This window comes from Rhipicephalus sanguineus, chromosome 7 (assembly GCF_013339695.2).
Source record: "Rhipicephalus sanguineus isolate Rsan-2018 chromosome 7, BIME_Rsan_1.4, whole genome shotgun sequence".
Taxonomy (NCBI): domain Eukaryota; kingdom Metazoa; phylum Arthropoda; class Arachnida; order Ixodida; family Ixodidae; genus Rhipicephalus; species Rhipicephalus sanguineus.
The window spans coordinates 125,633,709-125,660,556 of record NC_051182.1 but is presented as its reverse complement, the minus strand read 5'-3'; the positions used below and the strand labels follow the sequence as shown (position 1 = coordinate 125,660,556).

Here is a 26,848-nt window from a genome sequence, read left to right as displayed (position 1 = left end):
CGTCATGCCTAACTTCGTACAAAATCAGGTTCTAATTGTAGAACACCTGACACTTGCAAGGTCTGTTCACTGTATCCTTCAGGTCGCCAGGCTTACGTAGCGTAATTTCCACTTGTTTGTCGTCTGACTCTTTATATGTTTTCTCGATGCTTTCAGCCACCGAAAGGGCCATAACATAAATGAGTGGTCTTACCCGGAACGTGGCACATAAGATAGCTTAATTACACATGAAATGTCACTGCAGAGAATGCTTCACAGAAAGAAGTCCACCGCGGTGGTGTAGCGGTTACGGTGGTCGGCTATTGACCCGAAGGTTGCAGGTTCGACCCCGGCCGCGGCGGTCGCATTTCGACGGAGGCGAAACGCTAGAGGCCCGTGTACTGTGAGATGTCAGTGCACGTTAAAGAACACCAGATGGAGCGTGGGTTTGGGACGTAAAACCCCAACAATTATTATTTACAGAAAGAAATCGTTTACGTGCATAAAGAATACAACGTACTACCGGGGTGACAACGTAGTGCGCATAGTGACACGATCACTTAAGCATTCGCCTAAGACGACACAAGGGCCAAAGCCAACTTCTTTGGCTTCAGTCGCTTGCAGTGACCCGCTCCCCCGCCCCTTCCCCCACTGCCCCCGAAGCTTTTTGCACCTCGCATGGTTTTGGACTACCTCCGGGATAGGCCGATCTTTGGCGAGGCGACCACGTCAAGTGATGAGGACATCATGTGCCACCATAGTGGTTTCATGATGACGTCGCAACATTTTCGCGATCGGTGACGTCATGACGACGCCACAGGGTGACGTCCTCACATTATCATGATTTTTCGCATCACTCGCCATGACACCGACGGTCACGTTTCGCGTTTGATGAAGAGTGTAAGGCTTTAGCCTTAATAAACTCCGAGAGACGCTTTCATATGAGTGGCGTCGTCAGAAGGAATAGACGAATCAGGTGCTGCGCGTTCCAAATGTATCATTCAACCGGCAAACATGTATTCTCGTGCGTTAACGCGACCACCAAGGCGACGAACATGATGACGATGATAAAGATGACCATCGGGGCTGAAGACATGGCAGAGCTTGAAATCAGGCGACTTACGTTGAAGTTTACGCATGTCAGCGAAAAACTTCAGTAAATGCTCAGATCCACGCTCCTGCCGCATGCTTCACCACTCCAATCCCCCTAAACATTTATTTACTCTAACCACCCTCCCCCTCACGGACAGGGTGTTTCTTTAGGAGCCTAATAAAGTTCTTTGTCTGTCTGTATAGCTTACGGCTGTGGTGTCCTGTGCCCTGACCTATACTTACTCGCTCCCTACGAGATCTAATTTGCAGTCACATTGATAACGACGGGTAATGCATATAATCCACCGTTATAAGAGCAATATCGTCTTCATCGTTGTCCCTTCGCGCTTGAATTTTCAAGTATGCTATTATACCAGCTCACCCAACATTCCATATTTTTTTAGTATTGCCCTCAGTAAGCTTCAGGGCGATGATTACATATCATGTACATAAGCACTCTTAATTTCTTTTTTGCTACCTGAATATTGGTTCTCTTTCTATCGCTCTTCGCATCATTATTCATTTCAAAATCTCTCTCTTTCGCCTACTCTCCTTCCCTCCTATGCGCTATCTTTCCTGCACTACATCAGCCTCCGAAGCGTACTACACCACGGAGATAGTATACGCCGCTGCACTGGGGCGGACGATTTCCCAAGTTCGTAACACTACTTGTTTGCTCCATCGCCATCACTGCACTACACTTCCCATTCCCGGCGCAGCCTACAAAGTGCAGCAGAGAACACGCGTGGCAACGTTTTGAAACGCCCCACCGCTTGCCCGCAAGCCCCAACGCCTTGCGCTGTAAACCACCCCGGCGTAAAATATATGGCGTGCTAAGCGTCGTCGTTAGAGGGCGTGCGCCTGAGCGGCCGGGCAGTTCTTTCCGGCTAAAACGTACACGCATGGCAGCTAGAGCCGGACCCGCCCACGAGGAAGGGTGGGGGGGGGGGGGGGGTGGCAGGGTCTCTTCGCTAATTAATTTAGGTCAGCGTCGGTTGTTCCGACAAGCTTCGTTATGAGGCTGGTCACCGCAGCGCATGAGCGACGGGCAGACATTTTCGTGGTAAGGATGACCGTCGGTGGGAGGGGGGGTCACAACGACGATGACAGGTTGTGGCGAAGGGGAATGAGAGAGGAGGAAAGCGTAATGTGGACGTGACAGACAAGAGGGAGGAAAACAGAGACTACAGATAAAATTGAGAATGGCGGCAGAATGCGCGGACACATTGTCGTATAGGCACGGAGATGGAGGGAATAGAGGGTACTCATCTTGCAGCATTGTATGCGTATATATATATACATACACATATCATGATAATCATTCGCAGCCTATTCATTTATGTCTGCTGCATGTAGAAGGCCTCTTCCGATGACATTCTGTTAGCCCTATCCAGTGTGAGCTGATTCTATCTCTACATACATCCTCAACCCACCACCTTTTGAAGTAGAATCATGACAAAACCCCTGGAACGTGTGGCTTTAGAAACGGAGAAAAACGGAGAAAGAAAGAAAGAAAGAAAGAAAGAAAGAAAGAAAGAAAGAAAGAAAGAAAGAAAGAAAGAAAGAAAGAAAGAAAGAAAGAAAGAAAGAAAGAAAGAAAGAAAGAAAGAAAGAAAGAAAGAAAGAAAGAAAGAAAAGGCACCGTCACGCAAAGCATTGAATCGTGTCGCCGTCGCATAATCCTCTCTCCAGAACACCAGCCTTGGCTGCCTTGTAGACTCCGCTTCCATAACGATCGCGTCGCGTAATGACGTCACACAAATCCCAGTGACGTTTCCGCTCTAATTCTGGCTATATCTTATAAGAAGCATCGTCCCGCAACCGCCATTTTTAGCGCACTCCCTACCAAGTTGCACCAAAGTCGCTGAACTATAGCTAAGAATGATATGCCGAAATGTAGCGTTACCCAACCCGCAGAGAACTGAATTGCATACATGCACCAACCAATTATCTTTCGCTCATACCGCTGACGTCACGGAGGCTAATAGTAGCAGAGAACATTCGTATTAGGCGCTTTTACGGTCGACGTTCGCACTGTGAATTTGCCGAGCCGTCAGCGATTATGTCGCAATGAGCCACCGAGCCGGTGACAGCCATGACGTCATTGCTTGACGTCGGAGCGGTCACGCATACCGGCGTTTGTCTTGTACCACGGCTAGTTTTACTACAGGGCACCTACGTCCCGGAATCTGGCCCACATTTTCGAAAACAATGAGCAGCTACCGCACGCTTGTGTTTATGAATTCAGTCGTTCAGCGTATGCATCAGGGGGAAGCTATGGCGCGCGCCGTTATCGCTACGCTTTGAGGTCACATGGTGCAGGGCGTTGATTCGTCTACGTCCTACGCGAATAAAAAGGTAATAAACGAGTTATGAAGTAAGCAGGCTGCAGGAAAGGGGTCGTCGGTCAGTTGCAGCAATGTTTCTTTGCAGAGTATAGTTTGCAGGCTAGACTGCGATCTGTCCTGTCTCCTTCCTTCTTTCCTGCTGGTTGCGCAGCAGGTGGAGTTTACAAGTTGTCGGTCAGGACCGCTACGCGCCGCAAACGACGAAGAGAGAGAGGGGGGGAAAGAGTGATATCGTACGTGCGAAGACGGGGGGAAGAGTAGAGATAAGCCTAAGGGGAGTGAATTTGGTGGGAGGGGGGTCAGGATTCGGCGGGGGATGTGAGGGGGTTGGGATGGACGTTCCCACTCCGCACACTGCTGCGGAGGGGGAGAGGCCGACGAGCGATGCGATAACGAGCTTTGCGGGGCAAAAACCGCAGGACTTGAGCTCCGCCGGACAAGGTCTGATGATGTTATAACGCTGCTCTCAGCTAGGGGCTGGCGACGACTCATTAGGCCAGCAGAGCATCGCTGTTGCCTCGCTGCAAAACCGCCATCGCTTAGATCCAGGAGCGGCGAGAGAGAGAGAGAGGGGGGGGAGAGCTTGCGGTTAGTAGTAGATGAACGCCCGCAGACACGTGGAAAGGGCGAGCAAGTGATGTGAGGTAGGAGGGCAGGGATGAAGACACGTCTTCATCGTTTTTCGCACTGCTGTGCAAACCCAGCGGAACATGGTTGTTCGGCGAGATCGCGACGGGAAAGGGGGAGAACCTACTCCCTATTCCCTAACCTTTCCTTCTCTTCCTGTCTCTCTCTCTCTCTCAATGTGTAGGCCACCGCTTCATCCTCGCCATCTCGTCTCCTCCCAATCTTTTGGTGAGTTGTGAACGCAATTAGTTTTTTTGAAACGCGCATAGGCAGCAGGTGTTCCTCTTCTATAACGACCGGACGGAAGGAAGGACGGCCAGCCGGAGCGTGGCAGCCACCTCCTCTCCCCGCTGACATTCAATCGTGCGAAGTGTGGTGGACGAGCGCGAATGCAACACTTTAGAGACTGTATAGTATCGTCAGTGCGATCGTGCCGCGCACGAGAACGAGAAGCTGGATTTCGAAGGATCGATGGCGTCCCTGAATATGAGTAACATTATAGCACGGGAAAGCGGGGGCGCAAGTAAGGCACGCACATGAACCCAAGCACGTGTATATTGAGTCTGTCCCCGTTTGTGTGCGGAGCTGCAGCATCATTCAAAGATACAATACAATACAATTCACGATACAAAGTTGCAACACGAGGCGCGAACTGCAACTAATAATTATGCGTGATGCATTGTTACCAACCCTGTACGGCCGACTGCAAAAAAGCGTAGCGAGGGCCAGAGCCTGTGTTTGCTAACACACTTAACGGTCGAGTTGTTCCCAAGAGGAAACTTGAGCAAATCATGGTGATGAACATAGCAGTAACGAAGCGCCCTGGCCAATGGAAAGGAAGACAAAACAATTGATATTATGAAATCACTAACCGGAGGCTCATCATCTAATCTATCTTTACACCGTCGAGAGTGTAAGTGCACGCCAAATTTCTGTTAACGAGCAGAGTTTTACGGAGGCACACGAATGAAGAAATTCGTCTAATGGTTGAGGCCTGGTAGATCGATAATAGTGGTAGCGCATGCGTGAGCCAACCGTCGACTAACTTGCATAAAGTAGACATCAAATTCCTGATCAGCTATCTCCCACGTAGACCCCCACGCGTGCCGGATTGACAGGTTTTTGTGTCTACCTTCTTTTACGGCACTTCCTGCATTTTAGTTGTTAGTCAGCGTTTGTGGTGTCGTCACTTCTCTCTTGCGCACGTGTTTGAACGCCCAGTCTTTTAACATGAATACGTAGTAACTAGCTCGGCTTTCTGTTATTCTAAATATGAAAGGATAGCTTAAAAAGAGCTTTCTGAATGCAGCCACGAATTTTTTGCGTCGATATAACAGAGAGTGGAAGAACATAGTGCTGTAAACAAAAAAAATGGATTGTATTATGTCCTTTGTCTTTAAATCAGCGTGTTCTCTGTCACAACTGCAGGAGATGGGCGAGCAGCTGAGCGCTCAGAACGAGCAGATAGACGAGCTCACCGCCAGCGCCGCTTCGAGCGAGGAGCGAATCCGCCGAGCCAGCGGGCAAGCCGACAAGATCCTGCGAGACGCGTAGCGTTTGCCTCTCGTGCCACTGGACGAACAGTCCGTGACGTGACACACACGTGATGTCGTGACGTCACGAAGTGCAACAAGTGCGCACGCGAAGAGGCCTGGACTACCAATTCATCTCGCAAACGTTCTATTCAAAGCCCGTTTCTGAATTGTTCATCGTGGCGAGCAATCGCTTTTTTTGTCTTCGGTATACCGAAATAAAAGCGCGAAGATATGTTTCGTATGGTCGCTTAGGGCTTTGTTGTTAAGTACCGCCAGTCTGTTCTTGTATACGGGGCGACCAAAACTATGCTCTACGGTTTTCTTAAGGTTGAGCACTGGGACGTATTGTACGTGAATATCACCATTGCAACTAAGTTATGCATCCTGGTGGACACTAAGTGAGGTGATAATTATAGCTGTCAGCCACATAATTAACTGTATTAGCGTCTTGAATTGGGCTGTTTGGTACATACTGGTTTTGAACGAAGAAACAGCGCTAGAACAGGACGAAGACGACAGGACACAAACACTGTGGTGTATTTGTGTCCTCTCGTCTTCATCCTGTTCTAGCTCTGTTTCTTCGTTCAATATCACATAATTAACTAATATTGAATAATGAACTTTTTATATGTAGAATGTTTTTATTGAAAAGTTATAGGCAGTCATGCTTCTACACAGTTCCACTTGAAATAATTCTTTTAGCGCGTTCGTGCTTCGAGATATCCGGCTGGAAAGTCTAATTGTGGTTCGCATGATTACGCATGCAAAACAGTAAGCAGTGACGCAAAGCACTTCACCCATGCGCCGCGACATTTGCGTGCGGCGCTTAATCTGACAATGGGTCGAAGGCGTAGGCGAAGACTAGAATACAAGATTGCCCTTGTACTACCGGCTAGTAGGCACATGTGTACATAGTACAGTTAAACATGCATGTGTTACTCTCGTAGCTTATGCATGTTAAGCGATGAAGGGTTACCAACGGCGTAGTGAGCAGTGTTGCAAATAATAAGGGCTAAAGCAACAATTACTTTGACACTTTTCCGCTGCCATTTATAGCGTCGTGCTCATATGTTATCTACTGCACTTGAGAACTGAAGGACCACGAAGCGTTCGACGGTACGGAAAGCGAGTAGGCATAGCATTCAAGGGACACTAAATTTAAACAATGAATCAGTTTAGACTGATAACGTTACTCTGAGAAAACTGTATTGTTGATTTCACTATCATAGACTCACTAATAGAAGAGAAAATCGAGGTCATAGTTTATACTGTTCAATCTCGCGCCAGAATCTCCACACCTGAAGTCAGGGATTTCAAAATGTTTTATTCGTACTTCGGCCACACTGGCTTAACAATATTTTCTGAAACTTGGTACGCTAAGTCTCTGGCGCCTTCAGAGGACAATGTACTTCACATTTACCGATTAGGAACTATACGTAAGCCCTAGTAGACGCCGTCGAATTTTATGACGTCACGGCGATTGGTGCGGCAACTTCAAAGCGGCGTCGCCACCCGCATTTTCTTTTTGCGCGTTTTCTCGCTCACCAAGCGTCTTCTCGCGGCAAGCGCGCTGATTTTGATATTTGTGAAAGAGTAATTTACTAATACGAGAAAAAATCGTTTCTCTCTTTAGTGTTCCTTTAACAGACAGAAAGATAGCAGAGTGCGTCAGAAAACGAACGTGAGGTAGGAGATATTATAGTTGACATTAAAATATAAAGAAAATGTAGCTGGCGTAGGCCACGCAATACGTAGGACAGATAGCTGGTGGTCAGTGAGACCAACGGAATGGATGCCGATGTGCGGGAAGCGCATTCGAGGTTGGCATTCGAGTTAGATGCGACGATGAAATTAAGAAGTTCGCAGGCGTAAAATGTAATCAGCTCGCGCCAGGTGGGTATACGTTGAAGATCACAGCGAGAGGCCTTCCTCCTTGCAGTAAATATAAGATAGGATGATGCTGCTGCTGATGATGATGATATACTCTTTCCTGCTAATTATGATGAGGACTAATGTGTCGGCTTCCTAACGGTGTTTCATACTGGTTGCTTTTGAAACTCAGTAGAAATACACTTGAGCATTGGTTATTGCTGCACTGCGTAAACAACATTGTCAGGATCTTTCTGCAAACAAGCGAAAAGTTCGGTGGCGTAACCCGTTTTCAACTTATACGTTTACGTAAATTTTTGTCATTTCAGACATCATTAGTGTACACTAGTTAACGCTAAATCTGCTCCATAAGCGTAAACAGCGGCTATACAGTCGTACATAGTAAACAGCGGTGCTACGTATGTGACTCATAACGGCGCCTTTAACTTCTTGCACCACGAGAATCATGTATTCTCAAACAAATAAGTAAAATTAATAGGAGCCATCTATGTACGTGAGGCTCGCAGTCAGCGACCTTCGACGAAGGGAGTGGAGCCCTCGCACTCGGTCGTGCTCGTGTTTACCTCCACGTCCTCTCGTTTCAAGCGGACAACGGAGACCCGCGGGGCGGCGGTGTTCATTTTCTCGTCATTGTCGAAACCCGTAGACGCGCAGGGTGGCGGGGGGCTCGGGTGTTTCCCGAATGCGACGCCGATCGAGGCTGTAACCGGAAACTTGGCTACTGTGTACGCGGGCTTAACCCCAACTTATTATATGTGTAATGGCAGTGACGAAACCGCAAATAGGGCCCGAAAACAAGACTGGAGAATAAATTTTTAAAACATGGAGGACGCTTGAGCTTCGCCTTCAACAGTAGAACGCGACAGCGTAATCCGGCCCCGTGCGCATCGCCTTCTCAATTGTTAGCCTCGCTTCGGTTCTCGGTGTATACCTCAACCAGGGGCGTAGCCAGAAATTTTTTTCGGGGAGGGGGGGGGGGGGGTTCAACCAAGGTTTATGTATGTTCGTGCGTGCGTTTGTATGTGTGCGTGTATATATACGTAAGCAAAATTGAAAAATTTCTGGGGGGGGGGGGTTGCCTACAATTACCAGCAATTGGCCGACAAAAGCCATTTTTTTAAACAACATGCGTCAGCGCCGGCCGATGTCGTTTGCCAATAGCAAAGCAGCATCAGCCAGAATTGCAATAATATAGCGTCATTGCCACCGGCAGAGTACAAATAATAATATAATAATAATAATAATAATAATAATAATAATAATAATAATAATAATAATAATAATAATAATTGCCCTTTTCTACTGCAGGACGAAAGCCTCGCCCAGCGACCTCCATTTTACTCGATCGCGCGCGAGCTGATTCCAATTTCCTTTATATATATATATATATATATATATATATATATATATATATATATATATATATATATATATATATATATATATATATATATATATAACAAGCTTCGCTTGTTATATATGAGTTGCAGATCTCGGTGGCTGGGGCGGGGGCTGCTTCGCACGTGCAAAACCCGGCCCCGGAGAGCCTACAAAAATGCGGCTCTCGAAGTTGCGCCGGGCACAGGCGTAATTGAATGCACCGTTTTCCAATAAGTGACGCTCTCTCGATCGAGGGCTCGTTGGCGATCAGTCGTTTCTGATATGGCAATCCAATCTTTTATCGAGGTCAGCTTGTCATTTCGCGTTGCCACACTTCATTGTTGCCTGAATATGGAAGCATGAACGTCGTTGTTGCCCGTAGCAACTGAAGTGTTGCGCTGTGGAGCAGGTGGATGAAGGTCCAATTCCCGGCATGGAGGAAGTAAAATAAGTTACGAGGGGGCATTATGAAGAAAGAAAGAAAGAAAGAAAGAAAGAAAGAAAGAAAGAAAGAAAGAAAGAAAGAAAGAAAGAAAGAAAGAAAGAAAGAAAGAAAGAAAGAAAGAAAGAAAGAAAGAAAGAAAGAAAGAAAGAAAGAAAGAAAGAAAGAAAGAAAGAAAGAAAGGAAAACAGTAGGTTGGGCACGCACACACAGAGCTTCGACTGCCCCCCTTTCGCGATAGGGCAAGGGATCCCGATTATTTTTTATCCTTCTCCTTCTCCTCCTTTATCAAAAACTAGCCGATATTAGCTATCATTCCAGCCAGCAATATTAGCCAATCAAACTAGGCTCATGCCTCATTCGCATGCTCCTGTTGATATAGAGCAACTTTAAGAATCTCTCACGTTCAAGCGAGCGCGTTCGAGCGCTTGGCGCGTTTTATAGCGTTAGCTACACTGGCCTAGCCGAGCCAGTTTCGTGTGGCTCCTCAAGAGCCGTGCTGCGCATGCGCGAGGATCAGTGATGCCACACAGGTGGCGCATCGGAGCCGGCACCTCCCGCGCACTCCACCGCTGCCGCGCGCGACTCGCTGCCGCCGGTCTGCGCTTTCCAGAGGAGTGACGTCGTAGCCCAGGTAGACGTACTAACGCCGGCTCGCGCGCAGCTATTCACCTTCGCTGTGCATTCGCCGTCTGACACTGCGCTGGAGCCGCTTGATAGCGCCTCTGACTGGCGTTTGCCATTGTGATTTAGCCATGGAGAAGGAGAGCGCAAATGCTGCTCAACGGCGCAGAAGAGCGGAGAAGCTTATCTCATCGGATCCCGAAGTAGTTGCCTGGCAAAATAAATATACATGTGTCACATAATACGTATACCGTGTGTGTGTCATTGGAGCAGCGGTAAGCATGATGATCAAGCTAATCCTAGACAATCAGGAAAGCTAAGAACAATCAGCTGAACCTTTGCTAGCGCTACGTTATCCTCGCATATCCGAGCTAAGCCACTGCAACATTTTTTCGCAACGTCCATGGTTTCCTGAAGAATGTCGATTCGTGCAAGACTGCGCTTTGCAAAGCTGGTCGCGTATTTTACACAATGCCGACGTAGTGTCGTCGAGTCATCTTTATGCCATTCGTATTGATAATGATAGCTGATAACAGCCAGCTTTCCGGTGTACTTGCTTTTTTTAAACACCGTGAGATACAATTATCCGCTCTCTCTCTCTCTCTCTCTCTCTCTCTCTCTCTCTCTATATATATATATATATATATATATATATATATATATATATATTCACACAATCAGCTTTTGGAGTGGACACCCCACACTTCAAGCACCTGGTTCATTGAAGAGAAGAATTCATTTAAACTACGAAGCTACGCCGTGAAGCCGTGTAGTCTGTCTATTCGCCTCGTGCATTGTTATACTGATAAGACATTATTTAAAAAAAATAAAAACGCAAGCACGTGGCGAACACATTAAAGTGTCTTTTATCGGCACTGACTGCGAACGCCATCATTTCATGTACCTTCACAGTGATAACCTGGTGGATGAGGATAATGAAAAAGCGCCGAAGCGCGCGAAGATATCTGCAACGCAATATTTATGCGCCCTGTGAAAGCCCACTCGCAGACGAAATTATTCCGTTTCCCAAGGGCAGCCTGAACGTAGTTGCACGTGTACCAGTTAATGTATAATCGGTGATAAAATTCAAACTCGGTAAAGTTGGTTGCATTGTCATTGTTGCTAGCTCGCTTTAGATCTATGCACAATCCGCTTAGTTATTATTCATCAGTATACGACCAACAGCAACACCTTGTAGTAATCCCAGTTCTTTTAAACCGCTGAGGCAGTTTTCATTGAGATCTTCGGCGGACCAGCTTTAAAGAAAATCATTCGTAATTTCCCAACACCAGAGCTGAGTACAGGGCTACACGCACGTATTGGCGTGTAATGCTGTGCTGGCATTAATAATAGTAATATCTGGGGTTTAACGTCCCAAAACCACGATATGATTATGAGAGACGCCGTAGTGGAGGGCTCCGGAAATTTAGACCACCTGGGGTTCTTTAAGGTGCACCTAAATCTAAGTACACGGACCTCAAACATTTTCGCCTCCATCGAAAATGCAGCCGCCGCGGCCGGGATTCGATCCCGCGACCTTCGGATCAGCAGTCGAGCGCCATAACCACCAGACCACCGTGGCGGGGCACTGACATTAATTAGGACATAATTAAACATTCAAGTCCATGTTTGCTTCTTTACATAATTGCCCTAAGATTAAGTACTTCGAAGATGGCGACTGCATACATGTCCATAATTAGGTTCCTGTTGATTATTTTGATGTTCGATGATAATAACAATAATAATTGTTGGGGTTTAACGTCCCAAAACCACGATATGATCATGGGAAACGCTGTAGTGGAGGGCTCCGTAAATTTCGACCACCTGGGGTTCTTTAACTTGCAGCCTAAATCTAAGTACACGGGCCTCAAACATTTTCGCCTACATCGAAAATGCAGCCGCCGCGGCCGGGATTCTATCCCGCGAACGTTGGGCCAGCATAAAGGCAAACACAAACAGATTCATTTTGGTATGTCAAAAGCAATAAGTAAATCAAATTAAACCGAATATTTCGTCGAGATATTGCTCTCTTTCGTGTTGACGCAATAACCGTACACGTTGCATAAGCTCGAAGATGAGAAAGCGTACAAAGGTTCTTACTACGAACACCTCACGTACAGTACTCGGGCACCTCACGTACGTCCTTCAACCATAAATGGAAGGAGCTCGTCAGTAATCAAGTCCCACCCCGACATAAGCAAACGCGGCTGTCCTTTTGTCTTCATGCCCCAACGACATGCTCTTATCTATCCGGGGTGTAACGAAGGTATACCGGGTGAGATAAGGGATGCACGGTTACGGCTATACGCCTGGCACGCGCCGATAAGTGCTGGAGAGCTTACGCGACACCGGCACGAAAACAAGTCGACGCGAGCGCCGCTGGACAATGCGTAGATGCAAGATACAAGATAAGAGAGACAACAACGGTTTCGCGCAGGCACGATAAGCTGCAGAAGCTTCATCGGCGTCAGGCGATCTAGACTGACGGAAAAGTTTTCTGAAAAAGAAAGTACGAGTCACAGTTTGATACCGGCTCTGCACTGTAGAGAGATATTGGCACGAAAGAACTGTCTTTCGGTTTCAGAAGCAGACGACGTGGCAGTAGTGAGGTGGCTAGCAGACGACGTGGACTTGATCGAGCTGGAAGGCAACAAACGAACGCACGCGAGGTGGCGTACGAACTAGAAGACGAAGGACTAACAGCACCGTTGTGTGTTACTGCTCTTTAAAAAACACTGAGAATAATTTCGAGTGAGGATAGACTAGCTGGTTTTCTATTGTTTGTCGCCTAGTGGTCGAAAAGAAAAGTTCTTCGGATTTTAGCTGGTCGTGTTTTTGATATCCGAGGTACACAGGCACAAGGACTTCGAAGACTCTAAGGCAGCTGTTCAGGTAAGTGGTTTATATTTTTGCTGTTTTCTTCTTTTACTGCATTTCATTTACCGGCGAGAATGAATAAAGCCGCAGGCTTACTTTTTAAATTCCTTTTGCTATTCGTTTATTCTTGCTTCTTCTTTTGTGTGTGTGGTGTGTGTTTCTTCATTATTCAGCCTTCAGTAGTTCATGATGAGGGTATAGTCGGCTCTAACGTATTCAATATTTCCATGGTTTTCATATATAAAATAAAAAACCTCAGACTTTTTCACAAGGTTCTTTGCTCTTTTCTTTGTCATTACGTTTCAGATCGATTCGGGTGTCTTGTGCACGGAACTAAGAAGTGTTGCTAAGAGACTGCACGTAGACAGAAAGGTGTCCTGTGGTTCAACATTCCTTTGTTTGGTGCTGCACAGAGAGACAAAGAAGAAGAAGATTGTCAGACACTCAACAAGAAAATATTACTTCTGCTTTAGACGCAAAGCGTCGTCTGCGACAGCGGTACGCCAGACGAAACAGACGTCTACGCAAGTTACAGAAGTCACCGTAATCGGTTGCATTACCCGTCGATGCACGCGTTCTCTTTGTGGTGGAAGGTGCTCGCGGGAAGTCGTCGGAGCCAAGCCAAGACTAAGACGCGCTCCAAGACGAAGACGAGCCAAGCGAAGCCCGAAGACTCGTCCGCCACGGCCCCGCAAGGGCGACATGGGCCTCGCAGGGGCCCCGTCTCCGCCGACGCTCACGGAGCCGGCGGGGACGGCTTCGTCGGAAGCGTCCTCGGCACCGTCGGAGTTCGGAGGCTGAAAATCATGACGTCGAGGAGCCGCGTGTGCGGCAACAAGTACAAGGTCAACAACCAGAACCTGGAGAAGTTCGATCAGATCCTCGCGAAGATTCCTGAAGGTGCGTACATGTACGGCAGAGCCCGTGACCTGATGTCTAGGTCTAGTTATTCTAACACTTTAGCTAAGGTCGTGACAGTGTTAGAACTGTGGTGTAATCGATCAGCCGTGGTCAGACCATGGATGTCTCGAGGAGAACTCTTTAAGAGGTTCCAGAAGGTTCCAGAAGGTGGCAGTATCTGCAGCATGGTTATCTTGTTGAGATGTAGTCATCATACCTACCACTTAACATCGACTAAGGCCGCCATGGTACTGTATCAGTCACACCGATCAACGATGCTCGAATGAGCCGTGTCTCGGAAGCCGACGTTCGGACATAACGTCTTGTACTTATCTTCACGAAGAGGCGCGAATGAAACACTAACCCGAAAAATATTAGCCCGACAACCCTTCAAAGATTTCTGAAATTTCGTGCGCGACGGAACCCACGGAAGTCCCCGAGATCTATGGCCATTCTAGCCATCGTTTTAGCTAAAGCCGCAATGCTATACCATGTATACATGCTGTGGTTTGACAAGTGAACGGTATACTCCATGCGTGAACCGTCCCGTGTACTTTAGATTCAGATTCCTTTGTTTCAGCATTCATCACCAGAACAAAGGCTAGGACAGGAGCAAAACGTCGCTAATATAGCGGCTTGAGAAAGGCCCCTTCCCCTACAGAATTTGGCAGCAGAGAGTCAACTGTTTTCGCACATAAATTCATAAAAAACTGCAGTGCATGTGTATACAAATTATCTCTTTAAACAAATTCACAGCATATCCACGGGTGAATGATGAAGAGCCTGGGCGAAGCTCCTGAAGCAATCATGGTTACACCGTGAAATCTTCAGTGGTTTCGCCCAGCAGTAATCAAAGCGATAGCCCAGTACATCATCAAAGACGTGACAAACACTGTATATATTTATACAAGAAATTTTATTATACGTAAGTGGTAGCTAGATGTGGCTTCCGTTCCCCCTTCATTATAACGGCTTTATGGTCGGTGAAGTAATGGATCGGTGATGGATCGTAGTGGGATGTTTGCAAAGACGAAGTAGCGGACAGTTTGCAAAGGATAGGTGATGGGAGATACTGTTCGGGAGATACTGCCGGTTACGCCTTACGCCGGACGCGTGACAAGGTTAGACTAAGAGGAGCTTCGCCCCTAAAACGTTACAATTACAACACTCACATGCATTTTACAAATATACGGCATTACGAACATTTCTTGTCAATTTAAGTTCACGCTAAAGGAACCCTGGTGGTCAAAACGATTGCGAAATAAACACCCCGCCAAGGCGTGCTTCCTAATGGTATCGTGGTAATGACCCGCAAAGTCACAAAAATTAACACTCAAGTAACGCCGATATTGAGTGGAAGATGGAAGGTTCAAGCGATTAAAAATCTTTGAACACGCCATGTCCCTGGAGCACTGGAGTTTCGACAAGTCCTCTTTCATTTTATTTGCCCAGTTCGCAAGCCAGCTTACCTCAGTATCCCCTTGTATTTTCGTTTTTTTTCGCTCGTACTTCCATTTTCGCACTTGCCCTCTCCTCCTCTTCTGTTTAAGTTGGGGGAGAGGGTACGAAGCATACTCACACACGCGCTAAGGTAGGCAGTTGCTGCCTTGAGGAGGACCACTTGTCAAAGCGTTGGCTCTACTTACACAGCCATTCAAGGATTTACGTCCAAAACGCCTTGTCCTGTGATCTTCTTTGTCTCGTGCATTCGTCATTCGCGCTGCCTTAAACTATGACCCTGAACCAACTCGCCCAGTCTAATACCGGTGTTCCACGGGAACATCTGATCGCGATCAGGACCAGTCCGGATCAGGTGCCGCTACAGGGTCACTTTTTATCGCGATCACGTCTGATAGAACTGGCTCTGTGATCGCCATTTGGCTGACCTCTGCGCCTTGTTTCTTTTTTGTTTGTTTTTCTTTGTATTTGTGTAGGTAAAAGGAAGACAGTATATTTATTGCTGTTCTGTGTACATGTTGCTTTTCTGTCGGTGCCAAGTTCAAGGGACCGTGGGCCTCGTCAAGCCGTTTTGTGGCTTTTAGCTCATGGCCCTCAACATCTATATTTGTCAAAATCTGATGTTGAAATAAAAAATGATTCTGATAACTCGATCCGGATTAGGCTGTAACGTGTAGCAGCGACCAGCTTGTTTATCGAGATCAAGAAGTCAGATCCGGATCGGCCATAAATAGTGCCCGTGTAGCACCAGTATTATATCCTATTGGAGGATATTTGATTGTTAGAAATACACTTTGTCATTACTGCTCATAAAAAGCCCTTTCTGTATCCCAGAACAATGCCGTTTTGTTGAACTGGTTATAATAAGAATCTGGGGCTTAGAACGGCGCACGTGGTCAGCACCTGGTTCCACAGGACGAACGTCTGAATCGGCTGGCTAACGCAGGCGCGGAATGTGGAATACTCCCTCGATTCTGCCGGGCCGCCGCTGCCGACAACGATTCTGCGCTTGACAGCGGCGGGACTACAATCGCCTCTCGTGGGCGGCGCACGTCAGGAAACACCGCGTCGAAAATATCGGCGAGCACCGCATTCCTCCGCAGTACAGAGCTGACGCCGCGGCTGCCCGAGATTGGCTGTCCGCGAATAGATCGGACACGTGCTCGCGCTGCGGAAAATGACCACGGTTTTTTTTTTTTTTTTTCGATTACGTACGGTTTGCCATCGGCTTTTCAGATATCGGCGGAAACATTCTGGACGCAGTCAAACTCGCTGCGATTGAAACCCTGCCTGACAGGGAGGGAGGGTTAGTATAGGAACAAGCTTAGCCACCAGAAGCGTAGCCAGAAATTTTTTCGGGGGGTTTTCAACCATCCTTTTTGCGTGTTCGTGCGTGCGTTTGTATGTGCACGTGTATATATGCACATGTAAAATCGAAAAATTTTGGGGGAGGGGGGTTCAACCCCCCCGACCCCCCCCCCCCTGGCTACGCCCCTGTTAGCCACCTATAGGCTTAGCAAGTTCGCTGTCCGTTTTACCCTATGGGCACCGTGCATACGTTAGGAGCCGCCACAGTCGCGCGCTGCCTCCAGCGCCAAAGCGGCCACGGCAGCAGATCTGGCGGGATAAGGGAGCAGGTAACGCAGGCGGCGGCAAGCCACTGCGCCGTGCTTTGTGCTTCGCTTGAGGCGTTTTCCTTTCCCGTTTGCTTCCAAAAGACGTCAAATTGTTAGCAGCTGTCCGAGAACGTAGCGTTAGCGCGGGTGCTTCTTTTCGCCAGACCTCGTGTATCCTCAGGCGAACGCGGCAACATTAAATGCATGAGCTGGCGGAAGACAACGGAGGTGACGAGCCCGTTGAGCGAAGGTGCGCACATATAACGCGGGCCGCCTCGCTCACTAAACAATCACAGCTTATCACCCTCGGGCTAACGCGGCAGCGAACTCAGCGGCAGCTTGAAACTGGCGATACCAGCAATTGCACTGTCACGGCCACTGAATGAAAAAACGCTTTCCATCGAACGGCCATGGCACTGCATTCGGTGCGCCGACTCAATCAGTGCAGCCGAGTTCATCGTCGTGGCTCGTGTTTTGCTGCCATGGCCCAGCAAAGCGTGCCAATTATTATTACGTTTGGATTCAGAGAGCTACATGATATAGTTTCCTCCGAGGAGCTAACCTGAAGAAGGGAAGGGACCTCCTCGAAGCGGGGCACGTTCACGGCGTCGTGGAAGAGATGTTGCTCGGCAGATCAATCAGAGAACAATCACGGGCAAATGCCACACCAGAAAAAAAAACATCTATTTACAAAACTCACTCTTGTCGTCGAACGAGCGCGATCCACTGTTCACGCCGATTCCGTTCATATTCTCTAAATGGAAACAGGTAAAAACGCGTGCCCAGAGAATTCCTGTAGGGGTTATTGCACCCAACAACGCAGCAATTATTCCTGGAGTTCGGCATTCCTACGAACAGCGGAACCGGCACAAAAGGAACTGCCCGCGAAAATACCTCGCGCCGTCACAGCGGGAGCGTGGAGCGAGCAGGGGTGCAATCGCGGAGCGATGTTGTATGCTATATTATTCTTATCGTCCACCACCTGCGGCTGACTGATCGCGTTGATAACGCGGACGTACCGTCGCTCTGGTCACTAGCCAAGCGCGAGAAGCACGAAAAGTGTAGTCATCGTAAAAGGCATAGTTCCTCGACTTCACCCCATTGCGAGCGCGTCAGAGCATCCCGCCAAATCTGCGCTTCTTGCCGCTAGGGACGCCGAGCGGAGTTACGTCTGCACGGAGCCTATAGACGGTAAAATAGCTAGACAGCCAAGCGCAGAGTGGACGCCCGGAGTGTCGTTTGGGTTACGATGAATTCTGACAAAGTAAGAGAGCTTTACAAAGCATCGATGGCGAAAAGGGACGGGGTTTTAAAAATTGCGCTGCTTGACGCGCCATAAGCACGATGTGATTATGAGGTACGCTGTAGTGCAAACTGTGGATTTATTTTGACTCACTTATAATACTTTATCGTACAGCTACATCTAAGTACACGGCTGTTCTTCATTTGCCGTAACCCTCTCCCCCCACCCCCTGCAGTTCGCCCTGTAAATAGGGAAAGATAAATTAAGCTTTTCTGTTATTAATTCTACAGGCAATTTACCATCAATGTCTTATCTCAATACGAAGCCACGCCTGCACAACAACAACAAAAAAGAACATTTATCTCTAATAATGCGAAGTAGTTCATTATACTGTATCATTAAAGTTAATAATATCTGGGGTTCAACGCGCCAAAACCACGATATGATTAAGAGGCACGCCGTAGTGGAGGGCTCCGGAAATTTCGACCATCTGGTGTTGTTTAACGTGCACTGACATCGCACAGGACACGTGCCTCTACCATTTCGCCTCCACCAAAATGCGATCGCCGCGGCCGGAATCGAACCCGCGACCTTCGGGTCAGCAGCTGAACACCGGAACCACTGACACACAGCGACGGACGTATCATTAAAGTTACCACAGTATCATGTAGCATGGGCATCATATGTGTATAAATAGCGAAAAGTTCTCTAATGAAGCCAGAACAGAAGACGACTTCCAAGCAAGAAGCCCTCATGTCTTATCGTCACCCCCGCCGCAAGGCAACTATGGGAACCTTCCAGAAGCGTCCTCGGCTGTCGATACGGTCCATATACAGAGTAACTATAGGCGCGTGCTACGTGGCCAAGACGAGCCGACCGCTTATCTATAGGCTGGGAACGTGCCAGCGTAAACCGCGCGTTTTGTTTAGTCACACGCGATAAGGTCCAGACAAAGGTGAAACAAAAGTAAAAGCCACCGGCTCTCGTTTGACACGAAAGCCATACACAGTCAACGGACTGGCCTCGATGAGATATACAGTCGATTGTTGAAACGCATCTCGCATCTGTATACGTGACGCCTGCCACGTATACGAGTTCAAACAATAGTGACGTCACAAATTTTGGCAATCTACGACGTCATGATGACGTCATCACATCGTGGTGCTTTCTTAGTATCACTACTTGTGGACGCCCACGGTCACGTTTCGCGTTCGATAAGGCATCCAAGGCTTTCGGCTTAATATTATCGTAATAATAATATCTGGAGTTTAACGTCCCAAAAGCACGATATGATTATGAGACGCCGTAGTGGAGGGCTTCGTAAATTTCGACCATCTGGGGTTCTTTAACGTGCACCTTAATCTAAGTGCACGGGCCTCAACGTTTTCGCCTCCATCGAAAATGCAGCCGCCGCGGCCGGGATTCGATCCCGCGACCTTCGGGTCAGCAGCGGAGCGCTATAACCACAAGACCACTGCTTAATAATATCGTAAACAGTGTTAAAAAGATAATATTGATGTTAGTATAACTTGATATTAATTGGTATGGATCACCTTTCTTCCATACCGAAACAACCCACCTTGGTAGTTCAGCAGGTAAGGTGTCGTGCAGCTATAAGCTACAGGGCGCGGGGTTCGGTTGCCTGCCACGACAGTCACGTTTCAATGCGCGCTAAACGCAAAGAACATCCGTGCGCTTATATTTAGATGCACGCTGAAGAGCTCTGGACGGTTGAAATGAATCCGGAGTATTTCACTACGACGTGCCTCATAATCATATCGTGGTTTTGGCATAGGTAAAACGCCAGCAATTGTTAATACTGAAACAATAGCCGCTCTCACGTTAAAGGGTGACTGGTGATCCGTGACGTGATGGACACGTCACAGCTACGGCTGAGCGCTCTGTGACCTGATCGACACGTCACAGAGCGCTCAACCATTTCGGCACTTCAAGCCTCCGTCTTTCCCAGGACCTGTGTCTTGTTTTTAGTGAACTTAGAGCGAGACATGCTCACTGCAGTTTCTTTTAGCTTTGTACCACGCTTTTCGTCTCCCTTATACAGACCTCACGTCACGTGATGCGCATATGAACAGACGGAGACACTGTATACCATTTTTACTGCACGAAGTAGAAACATGGAAACCCTTTAGGTTCAGGAACATGACAACATATGAATGTTTATGGCGCACTAAAGGACCAGGGCACAGACACCTCCGCGTGTTGTTCATTTGGCGCGCTGGAAAAGTTCGAATTGATTACCAACAAGCCCACGTCTATGCTCGTTCATGATATGATAATCTTAACTCCATCAGTGGCGTCAATATCTCATTTTCAGGAAGTTGCCTTTCTTTTAACGTCTTAAAATGCTCGTTTCGATACCTTTTGTAGGTGAGAAGACCAAAGCAACTTTGTCCACGGCTTCCCTGCCAGAGAGGCGCGAAGATGTTTGCCGCTCGCCGGTCCAGTCACCGGAGAGATTCGGTCCAGACATCAGTCCGTCCGCTACAATGGGTGAGCTCAATTTTGTAATTAAAATAACACAAACGCTATATATCGGGCCTGAAGAATAATCCTATTGAATTTTCCTTCCTTTCGGTATTGCATGCTTTCCCCGTAATAACGCCGGCTGCATGTGATGCCTATCGGTGTTTTCATCTCCTTAAAACTGGGTAGCGACCTAACCTGTTCGCTACGATGAAGTACAACGCCGTCCATTACAGTCAAGCGTGTTGGTTATCTCTATCTCTCGCCCTGTCTTTTTAATGCACGCTTATGCTTATATAATGTACTGCTATAGACGTCAGACTCTGCCCAGGCGGCGCTGCGAAAAACACCGCCACCAGCGCCCTCATCGTAGCCTTGGCCCTAACTGGGTAGTGCAAAGAGAGCCGCCCGCAAGCGAATGTGCATAGGCCGCAATATAACCCTCCTCTTTCATTGGTGTCGAGGCGCGGTTTTCTGAAAATCAAGGACCTGGAAAGCTTCTTCCGCCAATCCACGCTTCAGAAACAAAGGAAGCTGATCAAAGCGAACTGCGAGTACAACAAAATAAGTTTTAGTTATTTCCGCGCGCTGCAACGCGCAAGTACAAGCGAGCATCACACGACACCGAGTTCGAGGCAAGCCCTCCGACATCCCTTCTCTAGAGCCTAAATGCGTTAAAATCGGGTACATACGTATGCCACAGCGATAAAGTACCTACATACACGATCAATTTACTTAGCTATGCATCTTACGATCAGTGGTACAAAACTCGGCTCATCAGGGGCGAATGGCTCCGGCGATTTTTTCGCCTTTTCAGTTGCATTCTCCCTTAATTCATCTCTCGCTTCCTGTGCATTGGAGTGTTTTATTACGCATCCTCAAATGGTCTCTTGATGGTCGTCTTCCGTTTGTATGTACTGCAAATGGGGATACGTGCGTGTCCACTTTCGCGGGGTACAACCAAAGGCAAAACCGTGGCCTCCGAGATAGCTACGGCAACCGCGGAGGACACGGGCGAAACAAACCTGAAGGGGGTCACGACCAACATTCTGCGATTTACTTGTATGACGCACGTGGTGTTAGCTAGTTAGAACCAGAACTCTGAGCCTTCAAAACGTACATACGTCCGCGATGCTGTGTTGTGACGGCCAACTCGTCGCGGTGTGCGTATCACGCGTCTCCAGTCTGCCTCTAGCTGCTCACTTCGTGTTACACGACAAGCACCGCGGTCAGAGCCTCTGCTGAGCTTCATAGTCAAGGTTACCACGGTTTTGCATCAGGGCTGCGCAAAACAACAGCAGAGCCACACATTCATGCCACCGGCCGTGGAGAACGCGGGTACTTCGCACGCTCGCAACGGCCCGTATCCAGCGCTCTCGCCTTTCTTCTTCGTACGACAACTATGGAAATCGCTAAAACTGAACGTTGTTATTCAGTCTTTTACGTCCGTGGCAATTCACAACGCAACAGTGCGTCTTTTGCGGAGTTTCTTCGTAGCGTGCGGAGGGCTCTCGTCTGCTGCTGTTTTCGCCGTCGTTCAGGCGAATTATCCAGCAAGCACTTCACGACGGTTCGGTGGCGCGTCCGACTAGCGGAGAGCAATTCACAGCTCTCGTTCTGAGTGCTAAATGCGCAAACACACGCGATATTAAGCTCAATCGTTGTTTCGCACTCGCTAGTTGCACCTGGTCCCATAGCAAACTATGCGAGAGAGTCGGTCTATGCACTACTCAATACTTCTCCGACAGGTGGCGCCACACATCTTGGAAACTCCAGAGTCTGACGTCTATAGGCGCCTGTAACGAAATATGCTGTATCAATTTCATCCCTGCTATTTTTTATTGGGATAGCAATTATATGAACACTCCCGGTGTGTTTTTGCCGTCGCCACCGGCGTCGGCACTGCCGTGATGTTAAGTAAAAAGTCAAAATCGATAACATCGCCGCACGCGTCGTTTGTTGTATGTGCGAGTGAAAGCGTGCGAGCGCAGCCAACGAACGCGGCTCAAGCGGAGAGAATACCGCCGGCCGTCATTCGTTGCGCGAAAGGGCCATGGTAGAGGACGAAAGACTCCTAGAGACCAAGTTATCATATTGTCGTACCCGAGTTTAGAGCATAGAGAATCTTGGCTGCAGTTGTCACCTGGCGGCACGGCAAGCGCAACGACTACCGGTTTTTGTTACGTCACAGCCTCCGTCACAGAAGAGAGGGGGCAAGCATGCATAACGGACAGGACGGACGCATGTCTTTCCACCTTGAACTACGACGCTCAGCCGAAAATTGTTGTCCCCCCCCCCCCCCGCAAGAACAAGTGCTGAAAATGGTGCTCCACACTGCTGCAATGCCTCACTATAGTCGGTTACAACCTAAACAAAAAAATGACAGCTGCGCTGATAGCCATCGCTGTCCCTCCCACAGGGAACTTCCATGAATGCTCCATCCAATAACGCTTACTCATTTTTGTGACGTCATTCACTTCTCGAATGTTTCAGATAGTTGCTTTTCCCATTCAGACACACATTTGTGCCACTGGTTTTAGGTAGGAAAGTTGAACGTTCTGACAAATTTCACCTGGGATTCTGATATCACTGCTCAGCCAAACGCAATGTTTTAGGTAGCAACGATGAACCTTTAACTCCTAATATGCGTAGTATTTACATTTGCCGAGAAAAAGTAGCTTAGTTCGAGCGGAAACCAGCAAGCACGACTGTTTTGCACAGGTGAAGGGCCAGCGCACCGCGGTCTTGCGGCCGGAGCTTGCAGTTTTTCTTGGGTTGTAGCCGAGTGTAAATTGCGAATGTTCACAACCCTCTAACTTTGTCGATCTGCCTGTCATTTCACGCGTGCAGGCAGTTCGGTGACGGCCGAGTACGAGCTCTTCTGCAAGGCGTTCCACAGCGAGGCCAAGCAACTGCTACCCGAGGAGGAACAGGAAAAGGTGGCCGTGAACCCGATGCGACAGTTGCTCCAGCAGGCCTCCGAAGCTGCCGCCAGGGGTCTGCAGCTGCAACGAGTCACCACCGCGGCCGGCACGCCCCCTGCTGCCACCCCCGGCGGAACCGGGACGCGCACTCCGGACACGTACGCAGCGCCATCAGCGTTAACGACGAACGCCTTGGTTGACGCCACTACCGCCTGATATCACAGGGCTTTGCGATAACGTTGGCACCACATATAAAGTATTTACGTAAATTCACTGTACGCTATTTTCTTGCAGTATTCTGAGCTTCCACTAATAGCATTATTCGGAGCTTCAGCACTGTTACAGCTTGCTGTAGCCCTATGCACAGCTTCTGGAGATAAACAGAGTGATACAAGACGCAGCTTTTCATTGTGCTGGTCATACAACAATATGGCAACCTCGATGACGTCACTGCATAAGGATAATAATACATTCCTGCAGGAGCATATTCTGTTCATAACTTTTTAGGAGTAATTTGCTGTGTGATTAGTGTGGAGTTACCATTGGATCTTCGTTTATTTATATTACTGTATTCTTCTTTTAGCTTGCCTTTCATGTGTAAGTGTGAGCAATATGAGAGGTTCTACTAAAATAACCTTTTAAAGGTCATACCTCCTAAAGGCGACACCTAATACTCAAGCGGAAAGGTATCTCTCGCAATTCATTACGTTTCATTCATATCCATACATATAATTGATATCAATAAAATTTTCGCTGTTCGAAACCCTCTTCAGTGTTCTTTCTCAAATTGCTCACAGCTGTATATACATTAATGTTTTCTTTATACATAGGGGTGCGGGAATATTCGAAAATTTCGAATAACGAATCGAATAGCATTCTATTCGGTTCGGAACTCGAAATGAATAGTACATATTCGAAATACCGAATATTTTTCGAATAGTTTTCGAATAATCAGCACCGACGGGATAACCCCGAAGTAACGAAACTTCGGAACAGCTAGAGGTCATTCATCTTCCTTTAATCACTAAATTACCAATGTTCATGCAGTCCAAGATTTACAGGAATACCGACGCTATACTGATTGGCGGATCGAGGCGTTATTTCTAAAAACTTCACTCTTACTCATGTTTTGCTGCACGGCTGCATTACATTATTCAGTTTCTGTCTTCATCTAGTAATAAGTGGAAGTGGGCACTGCGACTGCTTTCAGCCTCACGAATAACAACAGACGCAAGTGTTGTGTTTGCTTAAATTGCTCTTGCAGATGCAGCTTTCAACACTGATGTTTACAAGCTTTCGGTGCCGAAGCCCAGTGTGAGGACAGGTTTACCAGTTTCATTATATTTTTAGCTCTATTCGTGATGCTTGGTTTAAAATTCTTTAGTTTTTATGTCTCAGCTTTATTTAAGAGCAGGTGACAAAGTATCACCGTGATTACTGCAGTCGCTGCTGTATTTCAACCTACAGTTGCAAAATATTTCGAAGGTTCTCGTCGCTGCGGTACACGAGTTTACCACAGCTTGTATAATTAGGGCATTTTGAGTCGGTTAAAAGTAACCGCAACTTATTTTGGTGAAAGCCTGTGAATATTTTTTTTTTCAATTAAGTTGTTGTGGAGTTCTAGGACTGTTTTAAAAATAGTTGTTTTACTATTCGAAAACTATTCGAAGATTATTCGATTAGCATTTGTACTCTATTCAGTATCATCACTATTCGATTTGTACTCGAATCGGTTCCAAAACTCACTATTCGCACGCCCCTATTTCTAAACTATCTGGAAAGACAACATGTATACACATGTGTAATTCACCGCATCTTTTTTGCACTGTTCTCGTTACTGAAAACAATGCTTTATATCTGTCTTACTACTACTCTAGAAGAAGTCTAGTGTTAATCAACGTATAATTCGTGGAGATCGACGCTGTAGGTGTACTAAAAGCAATTGTTATTTGTTATATTGTTATTGTAGTAACGTGTACAGAAAGTCTATTTATAAAACTTCAGTTGCTTATCGCGATTTTTTTTTTCACTCATATGCCCAATAACTGTATGGTTCGAAGTTTCGCAGTTTTGCGTACATTTCTTTTTTTACTTCCTCACATTGTACGTAATTTTTTCTGCCCATTTATGTTACAACTATAGTTCCGGTTTTGCCGAGTGTGAAAAGTTCTTCCCCGCTGTATTTACAACCAAGTGTTATCTTTATTGCTTTTTTATGTCCCTAGATCTGCTACTTAGTTTTCTCGTGCATTCCGCGCAGATGTCCATAAATTCTTGTTTGGATGCGCATTCATAATCATGCTTTATACTTCATCCTCAGCTAGCCAATAAACAATGTTTACGGTTGTTACTCTTATTATTGTCATTAATATTAGTTACACTTCAACAGGATGTCGATAAAGTACTCGGTCGATCCCTACAACGTCCGTGCGCAATACACTACACTCTAAAGAAAGAGTCGTTTGACTCTTTATTTGTGAGTCGTTACTTGCCGCACATATAACTCTCTTTAAAAAGATACGTTAACCCTCTTTTACGATAGACGTGCGTCCCACAATTCTCCGAAGGGAGCATAGTGATCTCGAAAGAAAGTTAACGTGTCTCTTTGAAGAGATTTGTGTACGTGGAAAGCCAGTACTCTTTCTTGTCCTTCCTTGTCTCTTTCTTGTCCTTTCTTGTGTATCTCTTTCTTGTCCTTGTCTTTTGTGAGCGCTAAGTTTATATATGGTCACAAAGAAGAGTCACAGGACAGTTATCTTTCTCAGAGTGTAGACGTCCCAAATATACGCACGCACTTCAGAGCACCAAGATGCAAAACTCTTTGTCGCGAGCATTCGACTGAGTTTTGATACGTGTTCAATTCAATTTCAATTAGATAAGTTCTGCTCATGTGTCACCGAATACCACGCATGATTTGCCTTTTGCCGCATCGCGTGGAAGTTCAGCCATGACTTGAAGCATAGGTTCACGTCGTGACGATATAGATAGATAGATAGATAGATAGATAGATAGATAGATAGATAGATAGATAGATAGATAGATAGATAGATAGATAGATAGATAGATAGATAGATAGATAGATAGATAGATAGATAGATAGATAGATAGATAGATAGATAGATAGATAGATGATAGATAGATAGATAGATAGATAGATAGATAGATAGATAGATAGATAGATAGATAGATAGATAGATAGATAGATAGATAGATAGATAGATAGATAGATAGATAGATAGATAGATAGATAGATAGATAGATAGATAGACATAGATAGATAGATAGATAGATAGATAGATAGATAGATAGATAGATAGATAGATAGATAGATAGATAGATAGATAGATAGATAGATAGATAGATAGATAGATAGATAGATAGATAGATAGATAGATAGATAGATAGATAGATAGATAAACGACGCGCATT

At 46.9% G+C, this 26,848-nt stretch overlaps 2 protein-coding genes across 6 annotated transcripts in view; one reads left to right on the top strand and one right to left on the bottom strand.

Annotated features, from left to right (window-relative positions):
- Positions 1-26,848, bottom strand: part of LOC119399838 (BAI1-associated protein 3) — a 501,956-nt gene that overhangs the window by 329,898 nt on the left and 145,210 nt on the right. The gene's annotated exons all lie outside the window — the stretch shown is intronic.
- LOC119399840 (uncharacterized) lies at positions 12,365-25,738 on the top strand. Of its 2 annotated transcripts, XM_049417868.1 has the most exons (5): positions 12,367-12,426; positions 12,502-12,809; positions 13,101-13,694; positions 20,400-20,522; positions 23,346-25,738. In XM_049417868.1, exons 3-5 carry the CDS (start codon positions 13,361-13,363, stop codon positions 23,633-23,635), a joined length of 747 nt encoding a protein of 248 aa, XP_049273825.1. In that variant the 5' UTR covers positions 12,367-12,426; positions 12,502-12,809; positions 13,101-13,360; the 3' UTR covers positions 23,636-25,738. The 2 variants fall into 2 exon arrangements, with proteins under 2 accessions (XP_037522628.1, XP_049273825.1); XM_037666700.2 differs by having other exon boundaries at positions 12,365-12,809.

Bases quoted from the DNA above. Each gene is read 5' to 3' on its own strand.
- LOC119399840 (XM_037666700.2), top strand. From the start codon at position 13,361: ATGCACGCGTTCTCTTTGTGGTGGAAGGTGCTCGCGGGAAGTCGTCGG. The intron at 13,695-20,399 runs GTGCGTACATGT...TACCTTTTGTAG, and splicing joins CCTCGCGAAGATTCCTGAAG to GTGAGAAGACCAAAGCAACT. The intron at 20,523-23,345 runs GTGAGCTCAATT...TCACGCGTGCAG, and splicing joins CAGTCCGTCCGCTACAATGG to GCAGTTCGGTGACGGCCGAG.